The sequence below is a fragment of the Ochotona curzoniae genome, unplaced genomic scaffold (assembly GCF_017591425.1).
Source record: "Ochotona curzoniae isolate NIBS_2020 unplaced genomic scaffold, NIBS_Ocur_1.0 scaffold_4701, whole genome shotgun sequence".
NCBI lineage: Eukaryota > Metazoa > Chordata > Mammalia > Lagomorpha > Ochotonidae > Ochotona > Ochotona curzoniae.
In genome coordinates this window covers 17,124,093-17,144,275 of record NW_024467122.1, presented here as the reverse complement: position 1 = coordinate 17,144,275, position 20,183 = coordinate 17,124,093, and the positions used below count along the sequence as shown (strand labels likewise).

General features: G+C 43.5%; 1 protein-coding gene and 1 long non-coding RNA gene across 6 annotated transcripts in view; one reads left to right on the top strand and one right to left on the bottom strand.

The window, feature by feature from the left end:
* LOC121149129 overlaps positions 1-5,976 on the bottom strand; it is a 113,494-nt gene extending 107,518 nt beyond the window's left edge. Inside the window, exons 1-2 of the long non-coding RNA XR_005882620.1 lie at positions 5,946-5,976; positions 5,631-5,719 (exon numbers count right to left, since the gene is read on the bottom strand). This is a non-coding gene — a long non-coding RNA (uncharacterized LOC121149129). The remainder of the gene's footprint in view (positions 1-5,630; positions 5,720-5,945) is intronic.
* Positions 5,977-6,248: 272 nt separating this feature from the next.
* On the top strand, positions 6,249-19,918 carry CDKN3 (cyclin dependent kinase inhibitor 3). Of its 5 annotated transcripts, none has more exons than XM_040969342.1 (8): positions 6,255-6,335; positions 8,644-8,726; positions 10,500-10,555; positions 11,056-11,100; positions 13,594-13,816; positions 16,512-16,543; positions 18,571-18,671; positions 19,683-19,918. In XM_040969342.1, the coding sequence occupies exons 1-8, from the start codon at positions 6,327-6,329 to the stop codon at positions 19,767-19,769; spliced, it is 636 nt and encodes a 211-aa protein (XP_040825276.1). In that variant the 5' UTR covers positions 6,255-6,326; the 3' UTR covers positions 19,770-19,918. The 5 variants fall into 5 exon arrangements, with proteins under 5 accessions (XP_040825279.1, XP_040825276.1, XP_040825275.1 ...); XM_040969341.1 differs by having other exon boundaries at positions 18,568-18,671; XM_040969345.1 differs by lacking the exon at positions 10,500-10,555 and having other exon boundaries at positions 6,249-6,335; positions 8,644-8,662; positions 18,568-18,671.
* The last annotated feature ends 265 nt before the right edge of the window (positions 19,919-20,183 follow it).

The following is a 20,183-nucleotide window of genomic DNA, read 5'->3' as shown; positions in this document are numbered from 1 at the left end:
TGTGCCCCCAAACTCCTCCCCTGCATATTCACACGGGCCCCTCTCACACTTCAATAGAATATTTCTCCAATGATAAAGTCAAGGATGCCTCCTCTGACTTTTCTGACTAGTGCACGATCCTTCTCAGCATCAACCTTCCTTTAGTTTTTCTTTTTTTTCCCCCAAGATTTATTTATTTCTATTGGAAAGGCAGAAGCACAGAGAGGAGAGACAGAGAGGAAGATCCCCCATCTCATGGTTCACTCCCCAAGCTGCCGCAACAGCTGGAACTGAGCCAATCCGAAGCCAGGAGCTCCTCCAGGTCTCCCACACCGGTGCAGGATCCCAAAGTCTCAGGACATCCTCCACTGCTTTCCTAGGCCACAAGCAGGGAGCAGGATGGGAAACAGGGCTGCCGGGACCAGAACCGGCACCCACACGGGATCCCAGCACATGCAAGGTGAGGACTTTAACCACTACACTATTGAGCCAGGCCCTCCTTTAGTTTTTCTTCTAGGACCTACCACCACCTAACTCTCTCCCATAGCATGTGAGCATCCCATGAGGCAGGGATTTTGTCTGTTGCATTCACTCTAGCTCTCCACACCTTAGATAGTACTTGGGAAACAGCTGGTGGTCAATAATCATATACAGAATGAGTGAACCCAACTCTGCCATGAAATGGATAATTTCATGGGTCCTTTTGGGTGGGCCATGAGACTCACATATTTGGAGAACAATATTCTGGATGTTTCTTTGAGAGCATTTTGGGGTGAGACTGAAATAAGAATCAGTGCACTTGAGGTAATATAGATTGTCCTCTATCATGTAGATGGGGCTCATCCAATTGGGTGAAGGCCTGAATACAACAAAAGCCTGACTACCCCCAAGCCAGAGGGAAATGGCTGCAAGCAGCCTTCTGGCCTCAACTACAACATCAGCTCTTTCTCCATCTCCAGCTGCCTACCCAGCAGGTTCCACACTTCCCAACTTACACAATCAATTGAACCAATTCCTTAAAATTAAAATAAATGTCTTTATATACTTACAAATACACACACACACACACACACAGGGTCTTCAAAAAAGTTCATGAGAAATGCATACTATGAGAAAACAGCATGGATTTCAAACATTCTTTGCACAAAAATGAACTTTTAATTTCATTTTTCTATACACACACACATTTCAAACCCTGCAGAAATCATTTTTTGTTTATGGCCCACACAAAAACAGCCTGCAGAATTGTGGGCAAAGGAGCCAGTACAATGGATCAACTGGCTAATCCTTCTCCTCCAAGCACCAGAATCCCACATGGGCTGCTCCACTTCCCATCCAGCTCCCTGCTTATGACCCAGGAAAGCAATGGAGGATGGCCCAAAGCCTTGGGACCCTGCACCCGCACAGGAGACCTGGAAGAAGCTCCTGGCTCCTGGTTTCAGATACACTTAACTCCAGCAATTGCAGCCATTTGGGAAGTGAACCAGCAGGTGGAAGATCTTTCTCTCTGTCTCTCCTTCTCTGTAAAATGCCTTTCCAACGAAAATAAATAAATCTTAAAAAAAATTGTGGACACTGAACAAATCAGTTGGTCATCTCTACTTCAAAAGAATGAGAAAGTGAAATCCAGGCTGGCACTGTGGCACAATGGGTTAGGGTAGCACCTGTAATGCTGGCATCCACAGTGGATACCAGTTAGAGTCCCACTGTTCCACTTCCAATCCAGCTCCCTGCTAATGCACCTGGGAGAGCAGCAGAGGATGTGCACAAACATTAGAGACTGGGAAGAAGCTCCTGGCTCCCAGCTCTTGTGTGGCCCAAATCTGGTCACTGCAGCCATTTGGGGAGCAACCAATAGATGGAAGATCTCTCTGTTTGTCTTCTCTCTCTCCTTCTCTAACTCTTTCAAATAAGAAAGAAAGGAAGGAAGGAAGGAAGGAAGGAAGGAAGAAAGAAAGAAAGAAAGAAAGAAAGAAAGAAAGAAAGAAAGAAAGAAAGAAAGAAAGAAAGAAAGAAAGAAAGAAAGAAAGAAAGAAAGAAAAAGAAAGAAAGAAAGAAAGAAAGAAAGAAAGAAAGAAAGAAAGAAAGAAAAAGAAAGAGAGAGAAATCCTACCACAGCCATAAAATTCTTAACACTGTTCATCATCACCATCATCATCATCATGCTCATCATCACCACTAAGACCAGGATTCTGAAATTTGTTTTGCATCTCCCCAGTGGGATTTTGCCTTCACAACATTACATTCAAAGCAAAGGTAGGAGAGTGCTATTTTCAACTTTGTTCTTTATGATTCTCTTGCATGATTGCTCCATGTCTCTCCTACTTGATTTACAGCTGCTTTCCTCCCAAGCTGCAGCTGTTTTTCCCTAGTCTTTGTTCTTTAAGTCCCAGCTGAAGCTCCAAGGCAGCACAAAGCAGTAACTAAACCTGCAGGCTCTGGAACAAGAATTCCAGCTCTGTTTGGACATTCTAGGACCTGGACAAATAGCATCTTAATTCTCTTCTGTACTCTTCCCAGCTACCATGTCTCTAAAAGAAGGCAAATAATATTTTTCTGATGGTGCTAGTGGAGCCTACAAGACAAACAGGTGCTCACATAGGATGCTGGTGTCACAGGTAACAGCTTTAACATTTGTGCCACAGTACTGGCCCCCTAGCTAGGCCTATGGAAAAGGGTTACTCTCTGAGGAGACCCCTAGCTCTGGGACACTGCTTGACTCTCCATGTGTGATACTAAGACAAACTCAGGACTGCTACCAATAGCTACATGCACATCAAGAGGGCATATTAAGGAGGCACATCCCTCTACCATTCTTTGAACAATTCACTTTCAGCCTCTTCTGGTTGATAACCTTCTCCTACTGACATGCGGTCCACAGAAAATACACAAAGCATGAACAGATTCCAAAGTTCTTGTTATGCAAAAGTAGATAGCTTTTTTTTTTTTAAAGACTGTCATTTTTTTTTTAAAGATTTGTTTTTATTATTTTTTCATTGGAAAGGCGGATATATAGAGAGGAGAGACAGAGAGGAAGATCTTCCATCCGATGATTCACTCCCCAAGTGAGCGCAACGGGCCGATACTATGCCAATCCGAAGCCAGGAGCCTCTTCCGGGTCTCCCACGCGGGTGCAGGGTCCCAAAGTTTTGGGCCGTCCTCGACTGCTTTCCCAGGCCACAGGCAGGGAGCTGGAAGGGAAGCGGGGCTGCTGGGATTAGAACTGGCGCCCATATGGGATCCCGGGCGTGCAAGGCGAGGACCTTTAACCACTTGCGCCACCGCGCCGGGCCCAAAAGTAGATAGCTTTTAATTCCACTCTCCCCACAAACACTTTGAGGTGGCTTCCTAAGTTGGCTATCATGGATTCTATTTTCTGAGTCCACTTCCCTCACCTTGCTCCTGGCCCACGCAACTTGCGCAGTTTGGTTGTTCAGTGTAGTAGTGGCCAGAATGGGCAGCTCCCTAGGCAAGTGAGCAGGACAAAAGAGGTGGGGGATTTTGCACTCTCAGTTTGAAACTACATGAGGACATGGGATTCTGAATTCAAGATTTAGGATTCCTGAACACACTGGGCCTTTTTGGGTAAGTGGTGAACATAAAAATATTTGTGAAAATGCGGTGGTTCTTTTGCACATAACCTTCCTAACAAAAGATCTGATAAAAAAAAAAGTGATTAGAAAAAAATGTAAAGTAATGATTACTAAATGGGAGACACTGATTGTATAACAGATGAAACACACACACACACACACACACACACACACAACCCTGGCACCCAAGCAAGGTAAAAGGGACATCAATGATCATTTTTAAATCGAACAAAAAATCAATAACTGTTTCCGGTGGCTTTTCCTTCTTCAGGTGCTGCCTTTCACAACTACGGCCTTGAATTCAGACTGCACTGACTGTGACAACCACCACCAGGAGGGTCCCAGCACCCACACATATTCCCTGTGTGTCACCTACACTTAGGAAGCAAATGAAGAGACATCACAGACAAGCCAGACTGAAACTCATTTTCTAAAGCTCTTCTTGAAACTAAGGACTAACCTGTACTGTTTGGACTGGAATGAAAACCCTATTGAGGGAGTCTCATGCACAAGACCACATTGACCTCTTATCTTGTACTTTCTGTCCAGTAAGGGGTTTTCAAAAAGCTCCCAGAGGGAGCCAGCCTTGTGGCAAAGCACATTAAATCAACTGCTTGCAATACTGGCATCCCAGGTTTCAGTCCCAGCTGCTCCATTTCTAATCCAGCTCCCTGTTAACAGGCCTGAGAAGGCAGCAGAAGACCGCCTGGGTGCTTGGGCCCCTGCCATTACACAAAAGAGACCCAGATGGAGTTCCAGACTACTGGGGAATGAACTAGCACATAGAACATTCTGTGTCTGTCTCTCTTTCTTCCTTTCAAACACAAGGAAAAAGAATAAAACTTTTTTTAAAGCAAGCAGTGGAAGATGCTTCTAATACTTTTCCTATACTAGCCTGGCCCCTACCAACTTTTTGTTAGTTGATCGATTAATTTGAAAGACAAAGTGACACACAGAGAAAGGCAGATTTTCCTTCATTGGTTTACTCCCTAAATGGCTGTAATGGTCAAATCTGGACCAGGCTTGGAGGCCAAGAGCCAAGAACTTCATCCAAGTCTTCTACATGTGTGGCAGGAGTACAAGTGCTTGGGCCATCTTGCATTACTTTCCCAGGTACGTTAGCAGGGAGCTAGATGAAAAGTGGAGCAGCAGGGACTCCAACCAGTGCTCTATCAGTCGCCTAGCCCTCTGTGACACAAGGCTAGCCCCTCTTACTAATTCTAACCACCTGAGAGGACAGAGTTCGGATGAGGGCTGAGCCCCCGATACACCAATGGTTAACCTGTGCCTATTTTATAATTTCACTGACAGCAGCCTGGCTTAACCTTCTAACATATGCTAATGGTTTTAAAACGTTATGGCTACTGTGCTTCAAGAGGGACTGCAGAAGATCCAACATGTCTCTAGAATGTGTCAATGTGGCCAGGCCCGTGTGATAGTTAGACTACCAATATTCTGGATGTTCTGGTAAGGGTGTTTTTGGAGCCCCTCAAAGTCAATGGACTTTGTATAAAAACAAACTGCCTTCTGGAATATGGCTGAACTTCATCTGCTCAGCGGAAGGTCTGCAGAAGACAAAAGTCTGGTGTCCCTTGCACAAGGGGGAACTTGACAGCAGCCAGCCTTGGCAGCTCATCTACAGTCTGGCCTCGTCCAGGTTCTGCCAGACTGCCTTTGAACCTGAACTCTGCCCAGTATCCAATTTACCTGCCTCCTCCAACCGTCACCCTCATAAGAGCCAATCTTTGACAACTGAATTCTTTCCACACACGTCCTTGCACATCCTCGTGGTTCTGCCTCTCAGCAGAATCCTAACACAGTCTTGGAGTCTAACAGTGCCATATCCTTTATCAAGAGATTTCTTTTGAATATCTCTATAACCACTGACTCAAACTTACACATCAATTTTTTTTCCCACAGATTAGCAGGTAACATTGCTCTAGGTGACTTACTACTCACAGCCCATGACATGTGGACTGTAGAATCGGGAATAATCAAACATGCCATATGTATATATTTTATGTAAGTGTGTATAGCTTCTTAGTACTGCAGACCCACCTGGCATCTTTTGAATCTCCCTCCTGCTATTATTTCATTCATTATGTGGTGATTAGGAAGGTTGTTCTACACCCGAGCTTGTCTAGACCCTGAAATGAAAAAGAATATAGAACGTCAAGCACATGTTATATGTACCCATTCGTATTTTTTTTTTTTTGGTCTCTTCCACAGAGCTTGTACAACGGACATATGACTGGAAATACAGTTTATGTGGTGTATTTTCTTAACCGTGACGCCCCAATACAGTGCTCCCGCTCTACTCACGCCCTTAAAAGTTAATAAAAATCTTTAAAGAACAAAAACTGCCTGACATACACATCCAGTCACGACAAATACCACAACTCCCGCGCGTGCCCGAGACGCTAGCGCTTCCGCTTCGGCCCGCCCCCTACGCGCTCTTAACTGGCGGGACGAGCTTGCCTTCCAGCCAATCAACGCTCCAGAGGACCCTCCTCCCGCGCGTCTTTCGAAGCCCTCCCAGGAACCAATGAACAGTTAGAGGCCGAGCCCCGGCACCCGGAGGCGGAGTCAGAACCAGGACGAGGCTCTGATTGGCTCTCCTAAGACGCCGCGCCCCACCTCACGGAAAAATGAGCCAATGAGCTGAGTGGGGGTGTGCTCGGAGCTGGGCAGCGGCTGAGTCGCCCGGTGCTGCCTTAGGGAGGCGACACTGGCCCCGGCGTGCGGCGTCCGGCGATGAAGCCGGTGAGTTGGGCGGCGGGGCTTGGAAGTGTGAAGCCGCAGGGAAGGGAGGCCAGAGCTTGGGCAGGGTGGGCAGCGCGGTGCTGATCAGTGCCGCATGGTCACCGGCACCGGCTGCGGAGCGATGTCCGCCGTGTGCCTGTCACCTGCCTTCCGCAGGGGTCTCAGGAGCCTGCGGACATCCCTGCTTCTTGTGGGGAGACTGAGGCATGGAGCGCTTAAGGCGTCTGGGCGTGTCAGTGTGCGTGATGGCCCAGGCCCGAGCGGTGTCGAGGGTGCCCCTGTGCCCAGTGAGAAAAACCACGAATAGAAACGCCGCGCCCCGGCTTGTGGGCAACACCCACCCCAAGGTGGCACTGGTGTGTCCCCACCTGGCACTGTGCCCCTTTGGCTGCCATTGAGAATCCCTGGGAGTGGGCAAGCGGAAACGTTGGGATTCTTAACCCTGGCTGCGGGAATGGGCCACTGCTGCAAAGAAAAAGAAAACGCGACGCCAGCCAGGAGCTGAGGGCTCAGCTCTTGACCAAACCACCTGAGGTGACAGCCTGGTGAAGAGCTATCTTTGGGGTTCCATGGATAGTAACACCACCAGGCAGCGCCTAAACTGGCTCTGTTATATGATCCTCTGCTATCAAGGCCAGTCTATAGAATCCGACTTCCAAGCCAGAAGGGGCAGGTGTGGTGACACTCGCTAATCCCTGTTTCAAGTGGCAGAACATCAGCTGTCTTTGACTCCTGGCTGCAGTTCTCCACTTGCCCCCCTGCCCCCCGAAAGGGAACAGCCAGTTACTGATTTCCAAATTTGGGAGGGACAGGACCTCAGCAGCGTTCGGTTGTCCTGTTTTAGCATTACCTTCCTGCCTTCCCAGGCATAGCTATCAGGTGCGTTTAGTTACATGGGAGCGCTTAAGTTTTATTGTCACCTATGACTGGGTGACTAAGTCTGTCTGAATTCTGGGGTGAATGATTCTTAATGAGCTCACTTGGCCAGTTAAAGCTACATCCTCCACTGGACACTTAATCCATTTGCCACTCCTGTGTATTACATCTCGGTTCCTACCAGGAAGTGGAAAAGATGGTTTTCAGGTTGATATTTTTTCTTTAAGATTTATTTATTTTTATTGGAAAGGCAGATCAGAATTACAGAGAAGAGAGACAGAAAGATCTTACATCCACTGGTTCATTCTCCAAATGGCCACAATGGTCAGAGCTGAGCCGATCCGAAGCCGGGAGCTTCTTCTGGGTCTCCCATGTGAGTGCAGGGTACCAAGGCTTTGGGCCATCATCTGCTGCTTTCCTGGGTCATAAGCAGGGAGCTGGATGGGAAGTGGAGCAGCTGGGATACAAATTAGTGTCTATATGACACTTGCAAGAGGAGGATTTAGCCAATTGGGCCCTTGCACCAGGCCCTGATTTTATGTTTCTAACAGAACCTTTAAAATTCCAAGAAAGTTTAAAATACGCCCACCCCCACCCCGTGTACTAAGGTTGCCTACAGCATTAACTTCTAGTTCCTTGGGCTAGCAGAGTCCAGTGACCATAAAGCTGGAGATTCCTTAATTCTTTATACGCCCCCGTGCACCCACCTTCCCATCCTTGGGGATTATTGTTTTCAAAACCAGGCTGCATGGAACTGCTTCTCTGGCTTCCTCTCTCCCCTCCATCATTGCTGAACACATGAGCCTTTTCTCCATTTACCTTACATACCTTCACTTTTTCCCTACCTGCCTACAAACCTGCAGCTCTGCATTCTGAGCCCGGCGTTAAGCACCTGCTCAGTGAAGCCTCAACTCAGTGATGGTCCATGCATCTTTGTCCCACAGTGCACAATTTCCACATAAAGTACCCCTGCTTTACCACCAACACTTGTCTTCTGTAATCCATTCACACACCTCACTTTCCAGCCAAACAGAGGGGTGACCGTTGGCCATGTATCTCCAGAGCTTGGTATATGAAGGTGTTCAAAGAAACATGTGTGAATTAATAAGTAAATCTTCCACTTTATAGTTGAGAAAAACAGGTCAAAAAAAAAAAAAACAACAACAACAGAGGCAGCTTCTCCAGGATGATTCAGTGAGTGGCAGAGCCCACACCACCTGCCAGGTGTGTTGGTTTCCAAACTCTCTTCCCATAACACAGTGTCATTATGAGAAGGATGGGAAATAGCGCTTGTTATTGAGATTACTGAACTCACTAATCATATTGGCTGATGACTTAACAGATGGCAGATATTCGTTGCATATGTAAGCTAGACCTGAATGTAAACAGCCTTTATTGGTTTCTGTTTTCTAACATAACATTTCTTTTGAAGCCTAGTTCAATACAAGCTAGTGAGTTTGACTCATCCGATGAAGAGCCTCTTGAAGACGAACATACTCCGATTCACATATCATGGTATGTGAGCACCTCTTATCAGTGATCAACTGCATTCCCGACACGTGTATTGAAAATACTTAAGCCATGTTCGTCAGCAGATTGACTCTCACCCCAAAATGCCTTGGGATGAGAAATGTTTCCGATTTTGGATTTTTAAGAGTTTAGGAATATTTGAATTGTTTTTATTAATTGAGTACCAGAGCTCAAAGTTCTAGATTTGAGAGTATGTGGGACTTCAAATTTTTCTATCAGGGACAGTCTGTATAATTTTTATTTTTAAAGGATCTAACTCCATGATTTACTCTTAATGATGTATAATATGACCAAGTTTTTGTTTGTTTGCTTTTTGGTCCTTTATACATTAAGAAAACCTCAACATGTAAAAATAGAAGTAGCACTCCCATTGGGTACCAAAACTTACTAATTCCTGAAACTGAAAAAAAAAAAAAGCCACAATTGATATTTAATCACTTTTCACTAACTCATATCCTAATACAGAGAACTGCTTGTCACGATAATGCATTTATCAGCAGACTCTGCTTTATGATAAAGGTAACAAATATGGAACTCAAGTTTTTGCTTCCAAGGCACTCCCAAATCTTAGCACATTACACCAGATTCTCTTCAACTAGCAATAAAACACTCTCATTGCTGTAAATGCAGTCATCTCTTTCCCCAAGAGTCATTCCCTGCAATAGGAAAAGGACAACCAGCATTTCTGTCCCTGGAGTTCCATCCTGCTATCAAATAGCACAGCCTTTCTCATTCCTCGGCAGATTCCGTTTTTAAGCTAAAATACTCACCTCATTTTCAGTCATGTGATCTATATGTTGGTCCCCTGTGTTCCTCGAAACACATCTTCCGACTTGCAGACGGGCGAAAGCTGTGTCCTCCAAACATTGAACATTTAGAATGCAATTCCCTGAAATTACTTCATTTTAATCATCCTTTACAACAAGCAGTGGAATAACTTGTGGCTCCTTCAGGTAAGGTGACTGAAATCATATCTGCTAAGGAAGCCCCACAGAAAACTCTGGAATAATGCAGAGGAGGAAACTCCCAGTTGGTCCTCTCCCCAGCTCCTTGACTTCAAGTCACTAATACAAAGTGTCCCCAGAAACAAACCACAGGATGATTTAAACAAACAGTATACTGCCTGTTGGCAAATTTAAGCATGATTATCCTTACAGTAAATCTGAATGAAGTTGCTGCTTTTAAATTTAAATAGTAATAAAGTAAATGATAAATCCCTCTTATAGGTTCTTTTTGGGCAAGGGGGATGGCACAATGATATGAACTCTGAATTGTGACTACCGTGAAACTTTGAAACACCGTAACTCACTGACAAACACCCAAGTTGGCTAAACTGAATTTCTATTCATAACTTTTAAAAAAATAATAAAATTAAAAACAAAAATTTTTATTGGGAAGTCAGATTAACAGAGAGAAGGAGAAACAGAGAAAGATCTTCCATCCACTGGTTCACTCCCCAGTGGCCACAACAGCTGGAGCTGAGCCGATCTGAAGCCAGGATCCAGGAGCTTTTTCTGGGTGTTGCACAGGGGTGAGGGTCCCAAGGCTTTGGGTCATCCTCTGCTGCTTTCCCAGGCCACACGCAGGGAGTTAAATGCAAAGTGAAGTGGCCGGGATATAAACCAGTGCCCATATGAGATCCTGGCACATGCAAGGCAAGGACTTCAACCACTAGGCTACTGTGCTAGGTTTAAATAATAAAACTTAAAATTTTTTTTTAAATCCAAAGGGCTAAGCTTGATCAATGTTTCTTTTCAGGTTGTCTCTGTCCCAAGTAAATTGGTCTCAGTTTCTTGGTTTATCTGCTCTGCCAGGTAGGTGACACTACAATTGTCTTCCTGTTACTAGATGTAGATGAATGTTTTTCTTCCATTATCTGACTCTTGAAGCTCTGTACTGAGCAAGAATCTCATAGACCATCTGCCCAGGGGAGCTCACTTCTGGGAAGCCCCCGTGGTGGGCTCCACTCTGCAGCCTTCCAGATCTGCCTTCATAGCTCTGCTTCCTTGATTCATCCGTCCTCATCCACTTTGAAGCCCAGGGTGCCGGGGAGACAGAGCACTGCAAGCCAGGTCCTTGTCACAGAAAGAGCACAAGACAAGCAATCCTTGTTGGGAGGTCCTGCAGCTGGGACCCAAGGATCCTTGTAATGATGTTTCTAAAAATAGGAGGAACTGAAATTTGCATTCACAACAGAATTGAACATATACATGATCATTTGGAATGGTGTTCTAAAATAGCTATATTTGTGCTTAAATGTTTGTTCTGTGTGAACATAAACTGACATTTTTACTTGCCTTATTACTACTTACAGGTTGTAAATTTAAAGATGTTAGAAGAAATATTGAAAAAGATACAGGTAGGTGTAATATGAGACAGCCATACTAATAAGTCTTTAAAAAAATACAGAAAATCCCTTTGTCAAAAGGAAAAAAACAGTAGCTTCTTCTTAATATTTAAAATAAATGTTCAGTATTTTGTGAAATGTCCAGCCATATTTTTTTTAAAGATTTATTTATTTATTGGAAAGTCAGATATACAGAGAGGAGGAGAGACAGAGAGGAAGATCTTCCGTCTGATGATTCACTCCCCAAGTGAGCTCAACAGCTGATGCTATGCCAATCCGAAGCCAGGATCCAGGAACTTCTTCCGGGTATCCCACACGGATGCAGGGTCCCAAGGTTTTGGGCCGTCCTTGACTGCTTTCCCGGGCCACAATCAGGGAGCTGGATGGGAAGTGGAGCTGCTGGGATTAGAACTGGCACCCATATTGGATCCTGGCACGTTCAAGGTGAGGACTTTAGCCGCCAGGCCACAGCGCCAAGCCCCAGCCATATATTTATTCTGGCAATACAAAGAGGTGTTTGTTCCAGACTCAGAGAATTCGTTCCATTAAACATGATGTTGCTTTTCGCTGGTGGAGATAGTTCTCTGTTAACACGTAAACTGCATTGAATGCTCGAATGTGTAAGTTTGAGGACAAATATTTGCCAGTGGAAACATGGCATATTACACTGTCCAGATCTTTATACATGGGCTTCTTGCACACTTGACTATCAAGGTAGAACTTAACCCACGCTGGGAACTCAGAGGGATCAGTGAAGTCACCCGTGCTGGGTAGAGAGAGCAGAGATCTAGGAAAGACAAAGGGTGGGAATTGACCGCTGCATATTGGGGGTATACTCAGACCACCAGAGCCTCAAGTCTAATAATCTGCATAATCTCTCCAATTTGGAAATTATATATTACATGATACTAACAAATGTGGATTTTTAAAACATTTCATTCTAGTTTCCCTGGAATATATCTCAAACCTACTAGCCCTACTAATAGCCTGACAATACAAAAGACAAACATGTATTGCTTAATTCTGACAGAATAGACTTTTAAAATTAAAAATATTTCCTACTTTGCAAATGTGGTTTCTTTAATGTATTCCTTATCTACAAAAACTGACTAAAATTCTAATGGATTAGTTGGCCCTTGCAATATCTATAAAGATTTTTCTGCTTAAGACATACCCATCATGGGAGGATAGTTTCCACTTGGAGAGCATTTAAATCATAATAAGCAAATATGATTTAAATCATTGGCTCAAGGCCAGTCTAACTCATTTGGATATGCCATATTCATTCTTTAAGAGGACTTTCCAATTCTGCAATGAAATACTAAATGAATCCAGTATAAAAAACAGATCAAGATGACTGATGGGAAGGACCTAGAATTTGCCTGCAGCAGTGTGTGGTACTCCTCAGAATCCTTTCCAGGAAAGTTTGAAAACCACACTATAGCAGAAACTCCCTCTTTTCTGAAAGCTGATCAGATGTTAACTACAGATTCAACTGTTTAATAAGCACCAAAACAGAATCGTTTTGTCCAGAGCAGCACTTTCCTGCAGCAATATAATAGGAACCACCAATGGAAGCCATACATGTAACATTCCATTGAAATTGACTTGAATAGTGTATAATTTAGCCCACTGTGTCCTCGGTATCATCATCTCATCAGGTTTCACACGCAGAGCCACTTGCTGGCAGGGTTCATGTGCTTAGTTCAGTCTTTGTAATAAGATGTTTGACACTCAGGTTGTCTCGGTTTGGACTAGCCACCTTTAGAGTACACGACCAAAGGTTCCTGAGCAAAGGCAATTGGCACTTACAAATCTCAGTCTTTGGACTTAAAGAGTAATAGATGAGAGAAAACTCCAGCCAGATTTATTTTGAACCAAAATAATCTAGAATGACAGTTACTATCAGATAATTCCAGTGGAGAGAACACCTCTAGTCAGATTTCGTGGTTCAAATTCATGTCATTAGGGTGAAAATAGCTGAATCATAGAAACTTAATATACTTCGTGCTTTATTTTTTACCAAGTTAAGTTCTAACTCATTTAATTTATTTAAAATCCAATCCAGCATGGTAGGGAACAGTGTAAGACAGAATACCAGAGAGCTGCCAGCATGGACCCTGCTGGAGATCTTACATAGACATCATGATGGATTTGTGAAAAAAAGAAATAAATATGTCATATCATTCCTCCTTAAGAGCTTCTAAACACTAGGTATTTTAACAGTATTTATTGCAGACAACGCTTTTGGGTAAGCACACCCATATAATTAACTTCTCTTAGAAGAAATTCAGTAATAAAAAGCGCTTTGATGTATAAAGTCAGGTTTAATTGTAATCACCTTTTGGTTCAGATGCTGACAACAAGAGATTCAAATTCATAGACAATCATTTGTCATTAGTTTGCTATATAAAAGCTAACTCCAGATGCTCCCTCCTGACCATATTTGCATATTTAACATGTCCCATTCTGTGCGTATGTGTCTGTTTCTTGGTCTATTGGCAGAGGAACTAAAGAGCTATGGGATACAGGACATATTTGTTTTCTGCACCAGAGGGGAACTGTCAAAATACAGAGTCCCCAACCTTTTGGACCTCTACCAGCAGTATGGAATTACCACCCATCATCATCCAATCCCAGACGGAGGAACTCCCGACATAGCCAGCTGCTGTGAAATCATGGAAGAGCTCGCAGCCTGCCTAAAAAACAACCGAAAAACCTTAATACAGTATGTTCGCCTTTTCTCCATTCCCTATAGGGAAAAAAAAAAAAGTCTGGACTTAACTACAGCCCTATTCAGTTATTTCCTCCCTCCCATTAGTGTCAGGAATGTGGAAAGGCACAGTGCCTGGTACAGAGAAATCTCTCAAAGGACAGAAATGTGTAGAAATCAGAAGATAGGCTGACTTTTCTCTCCTTTTGTCTCAGCTCTTAAGTTGCAAATCCACCCACCCTCACTCCAAAAAGGTGGCACATCATTGTTCTATAGCAGCACCCCACTAAATCAGCCAGCATATCAGTCTTGCTTAGTGACTTTCAATAAATAGCAAGCAAGCCCACTGTTTTTCAAAACTAGCAGCAAAAAAATAACCAACAGATCATGTAAGCGTAACTTGAAAACCTCCGGCTGATAAGAAGTGGCTACTGGGACAAAAGTGAAATATGCTAGTGGTCTTTCAGTGATTATAAAAACACAAACAATGGTATAGAAGTTTAGAGCAAAATAAGATAAATTAAGGGAGGGTGGAAATGTGAAGAAAAAAGTAGCTTGGAAAGGGGCAAAGGGTGTGGCAGTGGGCAGGTCAGGGAACTTGCCAGAGGTGAGACACAGAGTGAGGTGAGTCCAGCCATCCAGTTCTCATTGAGTTTCCTGGACAGTCTGTATCCTAATACACCATTGATCTTGTCTGAAACAAGGTAAGCCATTATACAGTTTGACCCTTCATGCCTTAAGGTCCCCAAGGTCACTTCCCTAAGCTGAAGGTTACACACTATCAGCTGGCAAACCCAGCCTACTGCTTTCCTGGTGCTTCTAGCCAATAAGGATCCTTTAAGGTAAACCCACTGTACCAGGGACTTTGGTGATGTATACCTTTTTGGCCAAACTCAACTCTGATCCCAGAGAACTTTAGCTTACAGGCTAAGGAACAAGGAACCAGAAGCCATCTGACAGCCTACACTTTCCAGGATACCGTTATCTCTACCTTTTCTGATAAGCACAGGCACCATAGTGCTGGTTAATTAGGTATAGATAGTGAAAAATACTTTACATTTTTTTATACATGTTTCTCAAAGCAATTCTGAGACTTATCATCTTCTACTCCTTTTGTTTGTTTTTGTTTCCTCAAACACATTTTTGAAAGAGATCTAGTCCAGGTTAGGGAAGCTTCACAAATACTCCACTTCCACCGGTTCTGGAAGCTGACTGCTCCCACACCCGAGCACCGCACAAACGGGGCAGAGGGATGTGTGACCCAGCATATGTAGACTGTTGAGGCTCTCAGTACCATCTGATATGTGGATTTTCTCATCAGTTTGAATCAGGACGATCTTCTATCCATTCTGCCATCAGTGAACCCACAATTTCCCAACAGTCCTGGGAGCTGTCCTCAGAAACAGGATCTGGTAACTCTTGTCCCTGTCCTCACGTCTGCCAGCGCTCTTTCTCTAGTTCTGCCTGGATGTGTTCAATCCTACACCAACTCAGGGAACACTGCTTGCATCCTGTACCACAATGGAGCCTTTTGGCCTGCTCTAACGAAGGATCCCAATGAAACTTCAAACACAGAAATTCACCCTCTTCCAAGTCCTGGAGGCAAAAAATCCAGAATCATGGTGTCAGCAGAGCCAAGGCTGTCTCTAAGACTGCATAGATCCCTTTCCTGCCTCTCCGAGTTTCTGGGCGTGGTCACCAATCATTTGGGGGGTTCTCATCACCCCAACCTCTGCCTGTCAGAAGTCTCCTCATGCGTCTGTGTCTAAATGTGGTGTTTTCCTCTTAGGAGGACACTAGTCCCGTTGGATGAGGGGGCTACTCTAATGACCCGCCTTCACCTGATTACATTTTTCAAAGACTCAGTCTCTTTCTCTTTCCCAGTGAGCTCACACTCACACATGCCAGTGAACTTCACTGTCTATTAGGGAGACAGAATTCAACCCATGGCATCTATTCACCAAACCCTGAGACTACAAATGAGGCCTGTCCCCAATCTCCAAGAGTCACACCCACAGTGGACAACACTAACACACAACTGCCTTTGGGGCCCACAGATGGCCTGTATGCAGTGGAGGCAGAACACCAGAGTCATCTATAGGGACACAAGCATTTCAGGAGGTAGAATTTGAAAAATAAGTAGGAATTCATGAAAGAGAGAAGAGAGATGAAAGCAATAGGGGATAGAGGAGGATCGATGTTGCAAAAAGCCACTAAAATGGTCTACCTCTGCCTTTATCAGGTACGATCCTCACCTCTGGCCCCTGACTACAGCTTCTTGCAGATGTGTGCCCTGAAAAGGAGCAGGTGATGGCTAAAGTGTTTGGGTTCATGTCACCCACGTGGGAGAAACTGGATTGAGTTCCCAACCACTAGCTTTGGTCCAGCCTGGCTTCAGCTATTGGGCATTTGCAGATCTAACCAATAGATGAAACTTCTCTTCCTGTTTCTCTTTCTCTCCCTCCCTTCTTCTCAAATATATTTTAAGAAACAAAAAAAGTCCAAAGGCCTTATTTTGACTTAGAGGTTTTCAGAATACCTCTCAGAAATAAACACATTTTGCTTCTGATTAATTTGTTAACAATCTCTGTGGACAAGGCACTGTGCCAGGCATTATGGATATCAACAGTAGGCAGAAAAAGTGAGGCGTTCATGGTGATTTGGGATGAAATGAAAATGTTCCAACTTCAAAACTGTATTTCCCTTTCAGCTGCTATGGAGGACTTGGGAGATCCTGTCTTGGTAAGAAATGTATTTTCATTGTTATTATCTTAATCTCAAAGTAGACAAACTCTTGTGTCTGGGCCATATGCTCAATGTAGACTGAAATGGGAGGAAAACCAATGGAAGTCTGCTGAGACTCAGCAGATTAGGTAAGACCCCACACTTGTGTTCCCCACAAAGCCCAGGTAGAAATAGAAAGTATTTTTGGCACTGCTGCTGCAAAACTCAATGTACATCTCAGTAGCTGCGCTGTGCTCTCAATGTTCTCCCAAAATAAATGTTATAATACTGATAGGAATCTCTAAATCAATACCTAGGAGTATCATAAATATAAATAACAATGTTAATTACTGTATGCTGACTTCAAAAAAAAATGTTTAGTGTGCTGAAAGATGCAAAATCAACTCATGAAATCCCACACACTGGAGTGTGATAGGCCTTTTAGTGTTGAACAACATCCAAATGAACAACTTTTGTGCTTTCCAGAAAGTCTACCTATAGAATAGGGGGGAAAAAACTTTTCAAATTGCGTATTTGATAAGTATTGAATCCAGAATACATAAAGAACTCTTAAAACATAGGACACATGACCTGATTTTGAAAAATGGGCCACTGGTCTGAACAGACATTCTCCCAAACAAAACAAGCAAGCACATGAAAAGATGTGTGGCATCATTAGCCATCTGGGAAAGGCAGTCACCGCAAACCACCTGACACTTGTCACAGGTGACTCCTGTGCCCTCCAAGCAGTCCCAGGAGGGGTGTAGTGGTGGGCAAGTGCAGGGGCACAGCTGCTTTGGGACACTCTGGCAGTTATTCCCCAAGTTAAACACAGAGTCACCATATGAACTGGCAGTGCCATCCCTCAGCACTTAACAGAGAGAATGGAAAACATGTTCATACAAAAACTGGGCCATATTTAGAAACATTTATTGTGAAAACCCCAGAAAATGGAAGCAGCCCCAGTGTCCATTAATATGTCCATACTGGGGGATATTACCTGGTCTCTCTCTCTCTCACTCTCTCTCTCTCTCTCTCTCTCTCTCTCACACACACACACACACACAGAGTTGTCGATACCTGTTACTTCAAAAAAAGAGGACATTTCAAAAAATTCATGGAGAAATGAAGCTTAAGGGTTGGCATCTGGCCGAGCTAGTAAAAGCCCTGTTGGGGGAACCCCTTCGCCTGCTCAGGGTGCTAGGGCTAGAGTCATGGCTTAGATCAGATTCTAGCTTTGTGCCAATGCTGATCCTGAGAAGCAGCCAGGAGAGCGGAGGTAATAAGTCCATGCCAGGCCAAGCGGGAGGCCCAGACTGAGTTCTGGGTCCTTGGCTTTTGGCCTGCTGCAGACACCTTGGGAGTGAAGCAGCAAAAGGAACCTCCTTGTCTCTGCATTTCAAATAAAATCGTATTTTTGAAGATGTTGAGGGGAGAGGAGGGAGATATTTTGAAGCCCATGAATGGTTTTTCTCATAAAACATTTTTTCATAAACTTTTTGAAGATCCCTCCTGTATGTGAACCTTGAGTATGTGGTGAGTGAAGTCAGACACATGAGAAAACATGGTATGATTCCACTGACATGAAATGTTGATTAGGACAGTATCAGGGCAGGAAGTAGATAGTGGCTGCCTAGGGCAGGGCAGATGGATTAAGGCAAGGTGATAACAAGGGGTGCAAGATTTCTTTCTGAGACAACGAAAATTTTTCTAAACTACTGACTATGATGTTAGCTGCAAACCCCTTGAATAAACAATAAAATAAATAAGAAGGTACTGGGTTATACCCTTTAAATGATTGAAGTGTGTATGATATATGAATTCTTTATAACTCAGTAAAATAATTTTAAAAGAATGAAGCAGGGTTAAACTTTAATCCAGGCTCAGTCATTTCAGATAATTTTACTGTACAAAACACACAATGGTAATTCCTTTGTAAGTTACAATCAAAGCCCCCTGCTGCTACAGAAGCATAATTAGACAGGGTGAGTCCAATTCTCCCACTAGTCACTTAATCCTATTTTTCTGCCATGTCTTATTAGTAGCCGCTTGTCTCCTGCTCTACCTGTCCGACAGTGTATCACCTCAGCAAGCCATAGACAGCCTGCGGGACCTGCGAGGATCTGGGGCCATTCAGACCATAAAGGTGAGGGGGTGGGCAGAGACATGAGCGGCCCTGTCCTTGGGGAAGACAGTGACAATCCAAGGTAACAAGGTAACACTGACCAGAAGGGCCACCACGGGTCACCTGCTTGTTTTATTTTTTAATTCATATTTTAAAATCACCCAGGTATTTACAAAAGCTCATGACATTTCAAATGAAGCATGAAAAAAAAATCTTTACTTGTTGTTTTACTCTTGATACAAATACTAATAAACACTAAAATACAAAAAATGTAAAGCTGAGCTGATTATCCTTTTCTTTGTATAACTCAGGTGATATCTTGTGTTCCTCCTAACACTCCAAAAATAACATAGGAATCATGCCAAGGAAACTGTTATATATTAATCACACTGCTAAAACTTTCACTTTATTTGTTAATCTGCCCTTCTTTGCCAGGCATCCAGTGTGTCTCAACTGTAAGACGAAATGTTAGTGTCAGGGAAATCATCAGTGGGAGGGAAGAATCCTGACCTCTAGCAGTCCCACACCTTTGCGAGTCAGTGTGCCCAAGATTAGGGATCCACACCTGCACACTTAGTGAATGCTTCCAATTACTGATGAATCCACCACGCAGCCGGATTCTCGGGCTTCCTGGCACTCCCAGGACTACTCACACAAGAACATGTCATTCCACAAGTTGTTAACAATGCTCTTTACTGGGTTGTAATCAAATAATGCTTCTAATCCAAGAAGCTCAAGTTTCTCCTCTTGCAAATAAAATACATCGTGAGATAGATTTATAAATACACATGTTTCACTTGGCACTGGAGTTGTTGTTGGTTTTTGTTTTTCAAAGCAGAGGCTTCTCACAGTGTATGCAGTTTCATTCAGGGATTAAACTTGCCCAGAAGTTTAAATGCTTCCTTACCCACAAAGGGGTAAATTATGCTTATTAGCAAGTATTCTTTTGATTCCTGACACCTGCTAGTATTGTGTCTACTCTGGTAACTGGTTTGCTACAATCTTATCCCAATGCATTTTTATTCTTTTCAGCAATATAACTATCTTCATGAGTTCCGGGACAAGCTAGCTGCACATCTGTCATCAAGAGATTCACTATCAAGATCTGTATCAAGATAAAGAAGAGCTTCAAAGAGCATACATATATACTTATATATGACCATGTCTGAAATTTGAGTTCTCTATATAATTTGTACTGAAAAGTCCAGTATTATCAATTTAAGTATAAATGTATATGTGCAGATACTCCTAAAGCTTTTACTGACAAAGAGCACTGGTCTCTTCATCTCTTATTCAGAAGGCTAGAACAATTAGTGCACGATTTCCCTTTTGGAAATGTACTGGCTGGCTGTCCTAGTGTATTTTACCTGTGGGTAATAATGGAAAAAGTATATGGGGGGAAACACCTAGATTTTTATGACAAACCACAGCTTTACCTCGTTTTACTGTTGGTAAAACAGTGACATATTAGGCGGCATAAGGGCATACTTGGTTTTGTATAAGCACTGACACTTATTCTCAAATAACCTGCAT